Source organism: Oryctolagus cuniculus, chromosome 12, assembly GCF_051225735.1.
Source record: "Oryctolagus cuniculus isolate XC-2025 breed Fujian yellow rabbit chromosome 12, ASM5122573v1, whole genome shotgun sequence".
In the NCBI taxonomy this organism is placed as follows: Eukaryota; Metazoa; Chordata; class Mammalia; order Lagomorpha; family Leporidae; genus Oryctolagus; species Oryctolagus cuniculus.
This window is the reverse complement of record NC_142878.1, coordinates 75,343,797-75,355,537: the sequence shown is the minus strand read 5'-3', so window position 1 is coordinate 75,355,537 and position 11,741 is coordinate 75,343,797. Positions and strand designations below refer to the sequence as shown.

The following is an 11,741-nucleotide window of genomic DNA, read 5'->3' as shown; positions in this document are numbered from 1 at the left end:
TTGAATTTCATTTTCCATGAGCTTTTTGAAGTTGCACAAGTTTATAACTTCTGGGTGTAGCCTGTCCTAATATTGCCAGCTGATTGTAATATACTGGTATTTACATTTTCATGAGAGATCTGTTCTACAAGTGTAAGAAGCAAAGGGAGGGAAAAGTTTTAAGATCGCAGCGTGGAGGGTAGCAGGGTGTGCAGAGAGGCTCGTGGGTTTGGAAGATTGTATACCTGATCATTTGGACAGCGCGACATTACTAGAGGAGGTGAGTTTGGGCATGGGGCAGAGGAAAATCAACAACAAGCATCCCAAGATAATGACTGGTGAGGACACTTGGAGAGATTCTCAGATGCATGAGAAATTTTGGTAGGAAGTTCTTTGTTTTGCTTTTAAATTAGGAAAAATTTAAAATATGGCAAAACAAAAAGTATGGAACAAAAATGAAAGATGCAAGGAAGGCAAGAGCTGGGATGGACCTCAGCCTTGGCATGTCTTTCAGAGTGAGCTGATGAGTTACGAGCGCTCAGGCGAGAAGGGACACTGGAGGAGAGTGCTCGCCGAATGACTACTCCTATCCATAGTGGGGGCAGGGGCTTGGGGGTGGGGGCAGTTATTTTCCAGGAGAATATGAATGGGAAAAAACAGGGTTGAGAAATGTGCAATTTTTTATTCATATTTTTTGTTTTTAGTTTTAAAAATTTTTCCATTTCTGTACTTTTGTAAAAGCATGTCTGTACATTAACCAAGATCATGGTGGCACAGCAGGTTAAGCCGTACTGGAGTGCAGGGTTCCAGGCCCAGCACCCCCACTTCCAGTCTAGCCTTCTGCTAATGCACATGAGAGGCAGCAGATACTGGTCGAACTTCTTGGGTTCCTACCATTGTGTGGGAGACCCTAAGGGAATTTCTGCTCCTGCCTTAAGGCTGGCCCAGTCCCAGCTATTGCAAGCATTTGGGGAGTGAACCAGTCGATGGAAGATACTCGTTCTCTCTCTCTCTCTCTCTCTCTCTCTCTCTCTTACTCTGCCTGTCAAGTAAATACAAATCTTTAAAAAATGTTATTTTTTAAATTTACTTGATTTGAGAAGCAGGCAGAGTGCCCATCTGCTGGTTCACTCCTCAAATGCCTGTAACAGCCAGGACTGGGCCAAGCCAAAATTAGGAGCCAGGAACTCGGTCTCCGGGTCTTCCACATGCTTGCCAGGGACCTAACAACTTGAGCCATCACCTGCTGCCTTCCAGGCTACACATTAGCAGGAAGCTAGAATTGGAAGTAGAGCTGGGACTGGAATCCAAGCACCCTAATCTGGGATGTGGGTGCCTTAAGCTGTGTTTTAACCACCAGGCTAAATGGCTGTCCCATGTTTTCTAGAAAACTAAAGGAGCAAATGCCATAACCAGGGAGCTGAACCATAGGGTAAGAAATAAGGAAAAGAATGGGAGAACTGCAAACAAATTCCAAATTCCCTTTTTCTTTTCTTTCTCCTTCCATTGTGTGTTTGATTTAGTAATATAAAGACAATGAAAAGCCAAAAATCACAAAATAACACCTCTGGCACCAAGTTTAGCTTCCTAGTGAGAGAACCACTAGAGCTATTTTGTGTTTTTATAGTACTCACCTCCATAGCTCTCAACAGTATTTTATACCACTGCTTCTTGATTTCTTAATTTTTGACCTAAGTTAATGGCTTTTCAGACTGATAACTAAGAATTTAGCTCGTAGCACTTCCTACCTCTTCCCCATTCTATCCTGTCACCACTTTGGATCCCTTTACAGGCTTCCTGTACAATGTTTAATAACTGACTTTTACTTTTATTATTCCATTAGCTGTGGACAGTATTTCTTGGTTCTCATACCAATAGTAATACCTGTTCCCTCCCCTGTGTCCTCCCACCCTCAGTTTTTGTCACCTGTGACTTTATAATTACATTTTCAAGGTTCATACTATTTGCATTCCATTATTTTATAATAGTACCCTCCCATGGGTTGATGTAGTTCACTGCAGAACACAGCTTACATCACAATTACATTTTGTAACTTTTAGTTTCTCCTGGCATTTCTCGTTTTTCCCCTTTATACTTTTGACTTCTGTTATATCTAATAGCATATCCACCAGCTATAGAGTCTTGTAGGAAACTCTCCTCCAGGGGCCACTTCCCTCCTGTGCTTCAATCTGCGCTTGTCGCCTTACCTAGTGCATAGCAGTCCTCTTGGGACTTGGCTGCTCTCCTGAATCAAATATGCTGAGTCTTAAAAAAAAAAGTTCATGGTGGATGGGTGTTTGTTGCAGTAGTTAAGTCACCATTTGGGAACCCCATATCCAATACTGGAGTGCATGGTTCTAGTCCCAGCTCCTCCATTTCTGATCCAGTTTCCTGCTGATGCACACCCTGCAAGTCAGCAGAAGATGGCTCAAGTCCTAGAATTCCTGTCTCCCCCATGTGGGAGACCCAAATTGAGTTCCAGGCTCTTGGCTTCAGCCTCACTTAGCCATGGTTGTTGCAGGCACGTGGGGAGTGAACCAGTAAATGGAAGTACTTGAGCCATCACCTGCTGCCTCACAGCATGCGCATTAGCAGGAAGGTGGGTTGGAAGCAGAGCTCACTAGAACCCAAGGATTCTGATATGTGAGGCATCCCAAGAGGCTTCTAAACTGCTGTGCCAAATACCTGCCCCATCTTCTCTGTTTAATTTTTATTCACATACTATCATGTTGAATTTTGTTCCCTTCCGAAAGTGTTGAAATCCTACACCTAGCAATTGTGAATATGACTTTATTTGGAAATACCATCCTTGCAGATGACCAAGTTAAGATGAAGTCATTAGGGTGAGCCCTGTTCCCTTATAAACAAGGGGAAATTTGCAAGCAGACTTGCACACACATGGTGAATGCCATGGGAAGGTGAAGGCAGACAGCGGGGGTGACACAGCAGAAGCCAAAGAATGCCAAATGTGTGAGATAGCCAAGAAATTGCTAGAAGCCAGGAGGGACAGGAAGGAAGGCATGAAATGGATTCTCTGGCAGACCTAAGAAGAACCAGCTGGCACTTTGCTCTGCAACTTTTAGGCTCTAGGGACATGGGACAGTACTTTGCTGTGGCAACCCTAGTGAGCTAATGGCTAGGTTACACTTAACCACCCTCCCCTCTGACTTTATAATTGTTAGTCTCCCTGATGAGAATGTAAGCACCCTGAGGGCAGGGAATTTTATCTGGTTTATATGTGAATATTCAGCATCAAACAACAGTATGTGACACATGATAGCTCTCAATATTAGTTGAAAAATAATATCCAAGAATATGGTACTTTGGAGGAAAGGGATTTCTCATGTAAATTTGGACACTGTTTTCATTTGAAAACAACCTAGGAGTAGACATTGGGTGCAGTGGTTAAAGATTCCAGTTGAGGGGCTGGTGTTGTAGTGCAGCAGGTTTATCTAAAAAGATTTATTTATTTGAAAGCCAGAGTTAGAGGGAGAGACAGATCTTTCATCCATTGACTCACTCCCCAGATGTCTGCAATGGCTAGGGCTATATGAGGTGAAAGCCAGGAGCTTCATCTGGGTCTCCTGCATGGATGGCAGAGGCCCAAGCACTTGAGCCATCTGCTGCTTTCCCAGGCACGTTAGTGGGGAGCTGGATTGGAAGTGGAAGAGCTGGAATAAATCAGCACTCATAGGGGATGTCAGCTTTGCAGGCCATGACGACCCACTGTGTGACAACAGTGACCCCTAAAATAAACTGAAGCAAAAATATTAAAAAATGCCAGTTGATGGCCACATCTCATGTTGAAGTGCCTGAGTTCATTCGCATCCTGATTGCAGCTTCCTGCTAATGTGCACTCTGGGAGGTAGACAGTGATGCCTCAAGTAGTTGGCTCTCTGCCACTCATTTGGGTTGTCCGGGTTTTCAGATTCAGCCCCCAGCCCTGTTTCAGGCATTTGGGGTGTGAATTACTGGATGGGTGCTCTCAAATAAATGCAAATTTTAGGAAAGAAAAACCCATAGGGCTGACGCTGTGGTGTAGTAGGTTAAGTGTCTGCCTTGGCACCAGCATCCCATTTGGGCACTGGTTTGAGACCCAGCTGCTCCTCTTCTGATCCAGCTCTCTGTTTATGGCCTGGGAAGGTGGTAGAAGATGGCCTAAGTGCTTTTGCTCCTGCACCCTTGGTTTCTGTACCTAATGACAAGTGCTTGAGCTGAGTAGCTGTGTGCATGGTGGAGCATCTGGGCTTCTCACTTTTTTGAGTCTCTTCGTGAATGAACAAAGGTAAGGTCAAGGATAGCAAACCCTTCTCATAACCACTGTGTCCCTCTTAACTATTGTCCCAAATAGTTGAGTGATGAAATGCTCATATTCAGCAATTATAAGGGAATAACTACTTTCTCTTTTAGTGATAAAAAAAAAGTTCCAGCAGTAAGAAACATTCAAACCCACGAGGTTCAGTTTTTCAAGTTTTCTTTCCTCAGCATCTTCAGCATTTCTCAGCAGTCCAGAGGGAGGCGTTATCTGAAGGGTGAGAAATGAGGCAGGGTAGTGGCCACATAACAGTGCTTCTTTCTGTTCTGCTGGTCTTAACTGCATGTTTTCTCTCTATATGCATGGGTTTTAGAGCTGGAAGGATCAGAGACAACTCAGTGGGACTTTGGACTCTGTAGCCATTCCCTCTGGCTTGTCTGCAGTGAGCAGGAGGAGAGCTGAGTTGCAGGGAATGAGCACTGGCCCCTGTCACCTTCAGGGAATGGTTTTCCTTTAAACACACAGGCCCTGTCCTGAGAGCTGGTCATGATCGAAGTGGCACCGAATTCACACAACGGGCACTGGGCACCACTTAACAGCTCATAGACATGAGAGATGAACACTCAGGCTGGGACTGAACGCGGAAGATTATTTAATGAGGAGCAAGGGTGTAGGGGTGAAGACAGCATGGAGAGGGGGTTGGAAGTATCATATGCCTGTGCTTCATGTGCCAGGACAACGGTTAGGCTGAAGGCTATGACCTTTTAATACAGAGTTAAACTGCAGAGACACTTTACACGAAGTCCGCTGCCCTTTGCAAGCTTCAAGGGGTGCCATGAAACCGACAATCCCCAAATCTGCAAGGACAGGAGATGGGGCTGGGGGTTTTGAGGGGTTGTTGCGCCAGGCAAATGCACAGGACTAGGTAAGAGGCGCCCAGGATGTCTCATGGGGCGCCCCCTTTATAAGGCTCTCTTCATTTTCTGGAGGTCAGAACGGCCCCTACCCTCTGTGGACACCAGGTGTTCCGAGTGACCTTGCAGATCCTTCACCTCAAATCCCCGGGTTACTGCGGTTACCAAGGCTCTTCTGGAGTTTTAGGTTATTCTAACCTTTCGAGAAGACTTTCCCTGAATGCCAGCAGGCACAGGAGAAACAGCCTGGAGGCTGCCGGCCATTTACCTGGACACAGCGGCAAGCCCCTGCTGCTGCCGCCCCTCCCTGCGGGACTGGGCTCTTCTGCATCGTTCAGGGTTCGCTGCGGACGTACCGGGGTCCCGGGGAAGGTTTGGGGTTTCACTGGCTGGCAGGCTGAGGATGCTGGGTGCCCGCAACCGATGGGAGGCAGCGTGAGCCCGAGAGAGCCCGGAGCAGCCGCGGTGGCAGCGCTCGAGCGCAGCCTCCTCCCGCTCCCACAATGCACAGGGCGGCGGCGGCGGCGGCAGCATCGCGGGCCGCCGAGGTGGCTGCGGCGGCGGCGGCGACCCCGAGGACCCCGGGCACGCGGAGCGCTCGCAGCAGCTCGCGGCGAGCCCGGGAGTGATGGCGAGGCCCCCGCGGGCCGCCAGTGCCTGAGGCGCCGCGCCCCGCCCCGCCCCGCTCGGCGTGGCCCGCCCCGCCCGGCCCTGCCCCGCTCCGCTCCCTGCCGGCCGCTGCCCCGGCGCTTCCTAGTCGGCGCGGCCGGCAGCCCAGGCGAGGTGCGGCCTCGGCACAGGCGGGGGACGTCGGCGCGCAGGGCCCCGCCATGGCCGCGTCCGAGCTCTACACAAAGGTAACGCGCCCCGCGGGTCCGCGCCCTGGGGAGGGGCCACCAGGCCCGGGCCTCGGGCTGTCAGGCGGGGCGGAGGCGGGGGCGCCAGGGCCCGGCCGGCGCGGCCAGCATCGCTCGCTGGCGAGCGTTTCCAAACCCCTGGCGCTGCCCGCCCGTGGGCCGCAGCGGCACCTTCCTCTTTCCGGCGTTGACGTGAGGGAGGCCTGTCCGGGGGTCGCCTGGCCCCCTGCCAGGCTTCTCGGGCTGGGGAGCGCGGGTTTCTGAGTGGAAACGGGGCCCAGGTGGGTTTCGCAGGGCGGGCCGAGGCCCGGGTTGCCTCTCCCTCCCCGCTCGGCTTGCGGAAGATGGTTGCTGGGGTTGATGCGATGGTCCCCTTCTTGGGGACGCTAGCTTTAAAGAACGTCTCTGTGTGGGTCTGCGGAGGTGCTTTGCAGCCCCGCTTTGGGCGGCTCGTCGGGTTTCACCTTTAGCGGCCCGGTTTCAGATGGCTGCCCTGGTGCGATGAGCCCTTGGGTAGGATGCTGCCGGCTAAGTGGGAGCTGATGCGAGAGCTGCCTTGGTCCACGGTCATTGTCGAGTTTGCAGCTTGCTTGGAATCCCTAGAGCCTCGTTAGGCTCCATGTCTTCACCTCCTGTGGGGCCAGCTTTTTCCTTCTGGGTTTTGATTAAGGGAAGTGGCAGCCTTTTCTTTCTTAACACTGACACCACTGTTCTCTGAGTCTGATCATCTCGAATTGGCATCTTTCGGAGAACTGTCCTGAAAATTTGTTTTGGGCAGTGTGTAGTGCCCTTGGTGGATGTTTGTAATTCTGGCATTTTATGCTGTAACTCATGTGTAAGTAGGTGTTTTGACAGCGATTGATTACCTAATTCGAGTTAACAGAATTGCCCCAACTTTTTGAGTTTGTATTTGCAACAGAGTCTCCATTAGGATCTAGGAATTATTGCTTCCAAATGCGATGCAAGGATCTAGGAGTCATTGCTTCAGTTGTGACTCAAGGAAGCCCGGAATCCAAGTTCTTTTTTTTTTATTTTATTTATTTATTTTTTTTTATTTGAAAGGCAGAGTTACAGACAGTGAGAGGGAGAGAGAGGTCTTCCTCTTGTTGGTTCACTCCCCAAATGGCCGCAAGGCCAGTGTTGCACTGATCTGTGTTGCATGCTCTTCATCCTGGTCTCCCACATGGGCTCAGGGCCCCAAGGAATTGGCCATTCTCCACTGCTTTTCCCAGGCCATAGCAGAGAGCTGGATTAGAAGTGGAGCAGCTGGGACTAGAACTGGCGACCGCGACCATCTGAGATACCTGCACTGCAGATGGAGGATTAACCCACTGTGCCATGGTGCCGGGCCCAGGGGCTACAAGTTCTAACGCTTTATAAAAGGAAGAGGTCTGGACATCAGGACACCTGGATTCTGGTCCAGATCTTTTCGCTTACAGTGTGACTCTTGGCAAGTCGCTTGACCCTCTGGTTCTGTTCCTCTTCTGTGGAAGGAGTTCATTGTACCTGCTCTGCAACCCTTCCATGAGTTTGTGAGGATCAAACTTAGAGGTTGTGAAAGCTTTTTTGTAACTTAAGAATTTCTCTGCAGATATGAAGTATATGATTGATTTCTTCAACTGAAATGAGCTGCTATGAGACATTCTCTGGGACTTTCTTTTTTAAGATTTATTTATATATTTGAAAGGCAGAGTCACAGAGAGAGAGAGAGAAAGGGGGGGGAGAGATAGAGGGAGAGATCTTCCATCCACTGATACACTCCCCACATGGCTACAAGGTTCAGGGCCAGCCCAGGTCAAAGCCAGGAGCCTGAAACTTTAAACAAGTCTCCCACGTGGATAACAGGGGTCCAAGTCCTAGGGCCATCCTCTGTTGCTTTCTCAGTCGCAATAGCACGGAACTGGAAGTGGGGCAGCCAGAACTTGAACTGGCACTCATTTGAGCGGTAAGAGATAAGAAATCGGTCCAGGTCTTACCCATGGGTGGCAGGGACCAACTACTTGAACTACTGCCTCCGAGGGACTACATTGGCAAGAAGGTAAAATCAGGAACTGGACTTAAAAATTGAACCTAGGGAGCTGGTGCTGTGGTGTTGCAGGTTAAGCTTCTGCCTGCGTTGTCCACATCCAATGTGGGTGCCGGTTCGTGTCCTGGCTGCTCCTCTTCTGATCCAGGTCTCTGCTAATGGCCTGGGAAAGCAGTGGAAGATGGCCCAAATGTTTGGGCCCCTGCACCCACGTGAGAGACCCAGAGGAAGCTCCTGGCTCCTGGCTTTGGATCTGCCCCGCTCCAGCCATTGTGGCCATCTGGGGATTGAACCAGTGGATAGAAGACCTGTCTCTGTGTCTCTCCCTCCCTCTGTCTGCAACTCAGCCTATCAAATAAATAAATAAATCTTTTTAAAAAAAATTGAACCCGGGCATTCCAACATGGATACTGGTGTCTTAACCACTAGACCAAATGCCCACTGCAAACAGGCCATCTTCGAACTACCTAACAATGAGCTGCTTAACTAGAAACTGATTGAATAATGAATTTTTGTTGGGGTTTAGATCTGATTTTTTAAAGATATTGTGATTTTTTTTAATTGTAAGGTTTTGTTCTTCAATCATACCTTTGTTACATTTGTTTTGTTATTTTTTATTGATTTTTTTAAAGGTGTATTTATTTACTTGAAGGTCAGAGTCACACAGAGAAGGAGGGGCAGAGAGAGAAGTCTTCCATCCACTGGTTCACTCCCCAATTGGCCACAATGGCCGGAGCTGCGCCAATCCGAAGCCAGAAGCCCGGAGCCTTCTTCGGGTCTCTCACATGGGTGTAGGGGCGCAAGGACTTGGGCCATCTTCTACTGCTTTCCCAGGCCATAGCAGAGAGCTGGATCGGAAGTGGAGCATCTGGGACACAAGCCAGCCCCTATATGGGATGCTGGCACTGCAGGTGGCTGCTTTACCCACTATGCCACAGTGCTAGCCCTTGTTACATCTGTTTTAAAATTCACCTTTTACTAGCCAGCGTGTGGCATAGTTGGTAAAGCTGCCTCATGCATTGCCAGCATGCCATGTGGGTATAGGTTTGTGTCCTGGCTGCTCCACTTCCGATCCAGCTCCCTGCTAATGGCCTGGGAAAAATAATGGAAAATGGCCCAGGTGCTTGGACCATGAACATGGGAGACCCAGATAAAGTTCCTTGCTGTGGCTTCAGCTTGGATCAGTCCTATGAACCAGTAGATGGAAGACCTCTGTCTAACTCTGACTTTCAAGTAAATAATCTTTTAAAAAATAAAATTCACTTTTTGTCATAAGACAGGCTGGCATAGACATTAGATCTGAAGTTGGGGCTAAAGCTGCCTTCTACACAATACACATATGCCCAATAGTATTCTGATCATTTAGTTTTTTCTTGGCTACTTCTTTTTGTGAATGGGCCTTAGATTAGTGACAGGCAGAGAGATTTATGGTGCATCCGGTCCTCTGCTTACTGTTGGGAGGTTCCAACAATGAATAAGACTCAGTCTTTTCCCTCAAGGGGTACAAATGTACCTTTTCTTCTTCTTCTCTTTCTACTTCCTTTATTTACTTCTTCGAAAGGCAGAGTTACAGAGAGATAGAGATATGAGAGAAATTTTCCATCAGCTGGTTCACTCCCCAGATGACTGCAATGGACTGGGCAGGCTGAAGCTGGGAGCCAGGAACTCCATATGGGTCTCCTGTGTGGGTGGCAAGGGGCCCAAGGACTTGGGCTGTCTTCACTGCTTTCTCTGATGTGTTAGCAGGGAGCTGGATTTGAAGTGGAGCAACTGGGACTGGAATTAGTGCTCATTTGGGATGCCAGCATCGCAGATGGTGGCTTAACCTGCTGTGCCACAACCCCAGTCCTAATACAGCATGCTTCTTATATCCTTCCTCATTTTGAGTTTCCAAGAGCGTAAATAACCCACTGTTACCATAACAACAGATAGACAGCTGGTGTATTTGTTAGTAGATAGAGAACAGGTTGGGATGTGGGGAACGTTAGACTGACTCTAGAGATGAAAACTGGTATAGTAATTAGGGGAAGAGTGAAATGATTAGAAGTAGTATCAGTGGATAAACACAAGGATCTTTCTTTTGCAGAAGATAATAGACAAGGAAGTTCTGGGGTAAATTACAAGGAAAGATGTATTGGTAACATGCCATAATTACAGTATTCAACATTGTGGTTAAATCTGAAAAAAAAGTGCCCTTTAAAAAATGCCATTCAGTGCTTGCAGGCAGATTTTGATGTGTGATACAGATCAGCTCCTGTTAGAAGGGATGAGGGGCAAGACACTGTTCAATTCTTTCTTTCTTTCTATCTTTTTGCTAAAGTGGGAATGGTTGTGTCATAGCAATTTGGCAGGGCTTCCATTTTATAAAATTTTCCAGCAGTATAAACATTTAAAGAGCAATAGTTGGATTCCTGGAATATAACATTTCTGGAAATTAACATTTTGGTTAAAATATGTTTGTTGATTTTTATAAAACTAACAGCTTTATTGAGACACAATTCGCATATTGTACAATTCACCAATTCAAAATGTATGATTAAAAACAAAGGAGTGTCTGATTCAGTGGTTTTTAGTATAGTCCCAGAGTTGTGTATTGATTTGGTCTTAGGTCCACTTGCCTTGCTCCCCAAATAATTGAAAGCAGCTGTGATATCCCAGTGCTTCTGATTTGGAAAGTGCTTGCTTGTCTTGACTTGCTGGTGGATGATAACATCACCCGTAGGCTCTTTTCAGCAACTGCAGATGATGCTGCGTTTGTGGTGCATGGTTCATCAATTAGCTTGGGAAAGGATCCCCAGCACTGACACAATAAGCAACACGCTAGTTCTCCTCACATGAAGTTCCCGGCATCATGGGTAGCAACTGGATGACCTGATGGTGTTTAATTATGAGTCCCTGTGGGTGCTAAGATGCTGAGTAGTGTAACATTGCAAAAACAGTTGTTTGCAGAGCCCTGCAAACTTTCCTAAATGAAACAGAGCTATCAGGCCAGTGGATTGTATATTTAGGATCTTCTTTTTGCACCATATTTTCTATACCCACTGAAGCCACATGGCCTAGGTTTTTTTCCGCAATACTGTTAGTTTTGTATTCTGTGTCATTGTCCCTTCAGCTGTCAGTTTTGGCAATTCTAATATTTTCTTGTATCTTAGGCTGTTTTCAACATCTTAAAGCAGAACAGAAATCTCATGTCTGATCATGTGCCTTGATTTGGATTTGGCAAGCACAGGTCTCCTGGCATGCCTCTTTCATTTGTTTCCCCCTGATGTCCTGGGGCCTGTGAATGGCACTGCTACCCTCCTCGCCCCTCAGATGGGAAACTGCAGTATCCTTTCCTTTGTCTGTCACATTCTACCTTTCCACGCCAGTTCTAATTCACTTAATATCCAATTGGCAGTTCAGATTCTGAACCACTACCTGCATTTTGTTCTGTCTTACGGTAGTTTGTTTTATATGCATTGACTGTTTTCACAACACTGTAAGCCCCCTGAGGGAATACTTTGTTCATTTGCTCTAGAGCCTAACACAGTGTCTTAAACAGAATGAATATTTGTTGACTGAATTAACACTGAAACAGGAGAGGCGCAGATTGAAAATAATGGTTTGGTGGGTTCTAGTCCCGGTTGGGGCACCGGATTCTGTCCCGGTTGCCCCTCTTCCAGGCCAGCTCTCTGCTGTGGCCCATGAGGGCAGTGGAGGATAGCCCAAGT

The 11,741-nt window shown here is 47.7% G+C and overlaps 1 protein-coding gene across 7 annotated transcripts in view; it reads left to right on the top strand.

The window, feature by feature from the left end:
• Positions 1-5,659: 5,659 nt before the first annotated feature.
• The window catches only part of MYO5A (myosin VA), a 213,266-nt gene continuing 207,184 nt past the window's right edge, over positions 5,660-11,741 (top strand). For all 7 annotated transcript variants that reach the window (XM_008268991.5, XM_051822368.3, XM_008268989.5 and 4 more), the window contains exon 1: positions 5,660-6,005. In XM_008268991.5, coding sequence (XP_008267213.4) covers positions 5,979-6,005 — 27 coding nt within the window. In that variant the 5' untranslated portion in view covers positions 5,660-5,978. The remainder of the gene's footprint in view (positions 6,006-11,741) is intronic.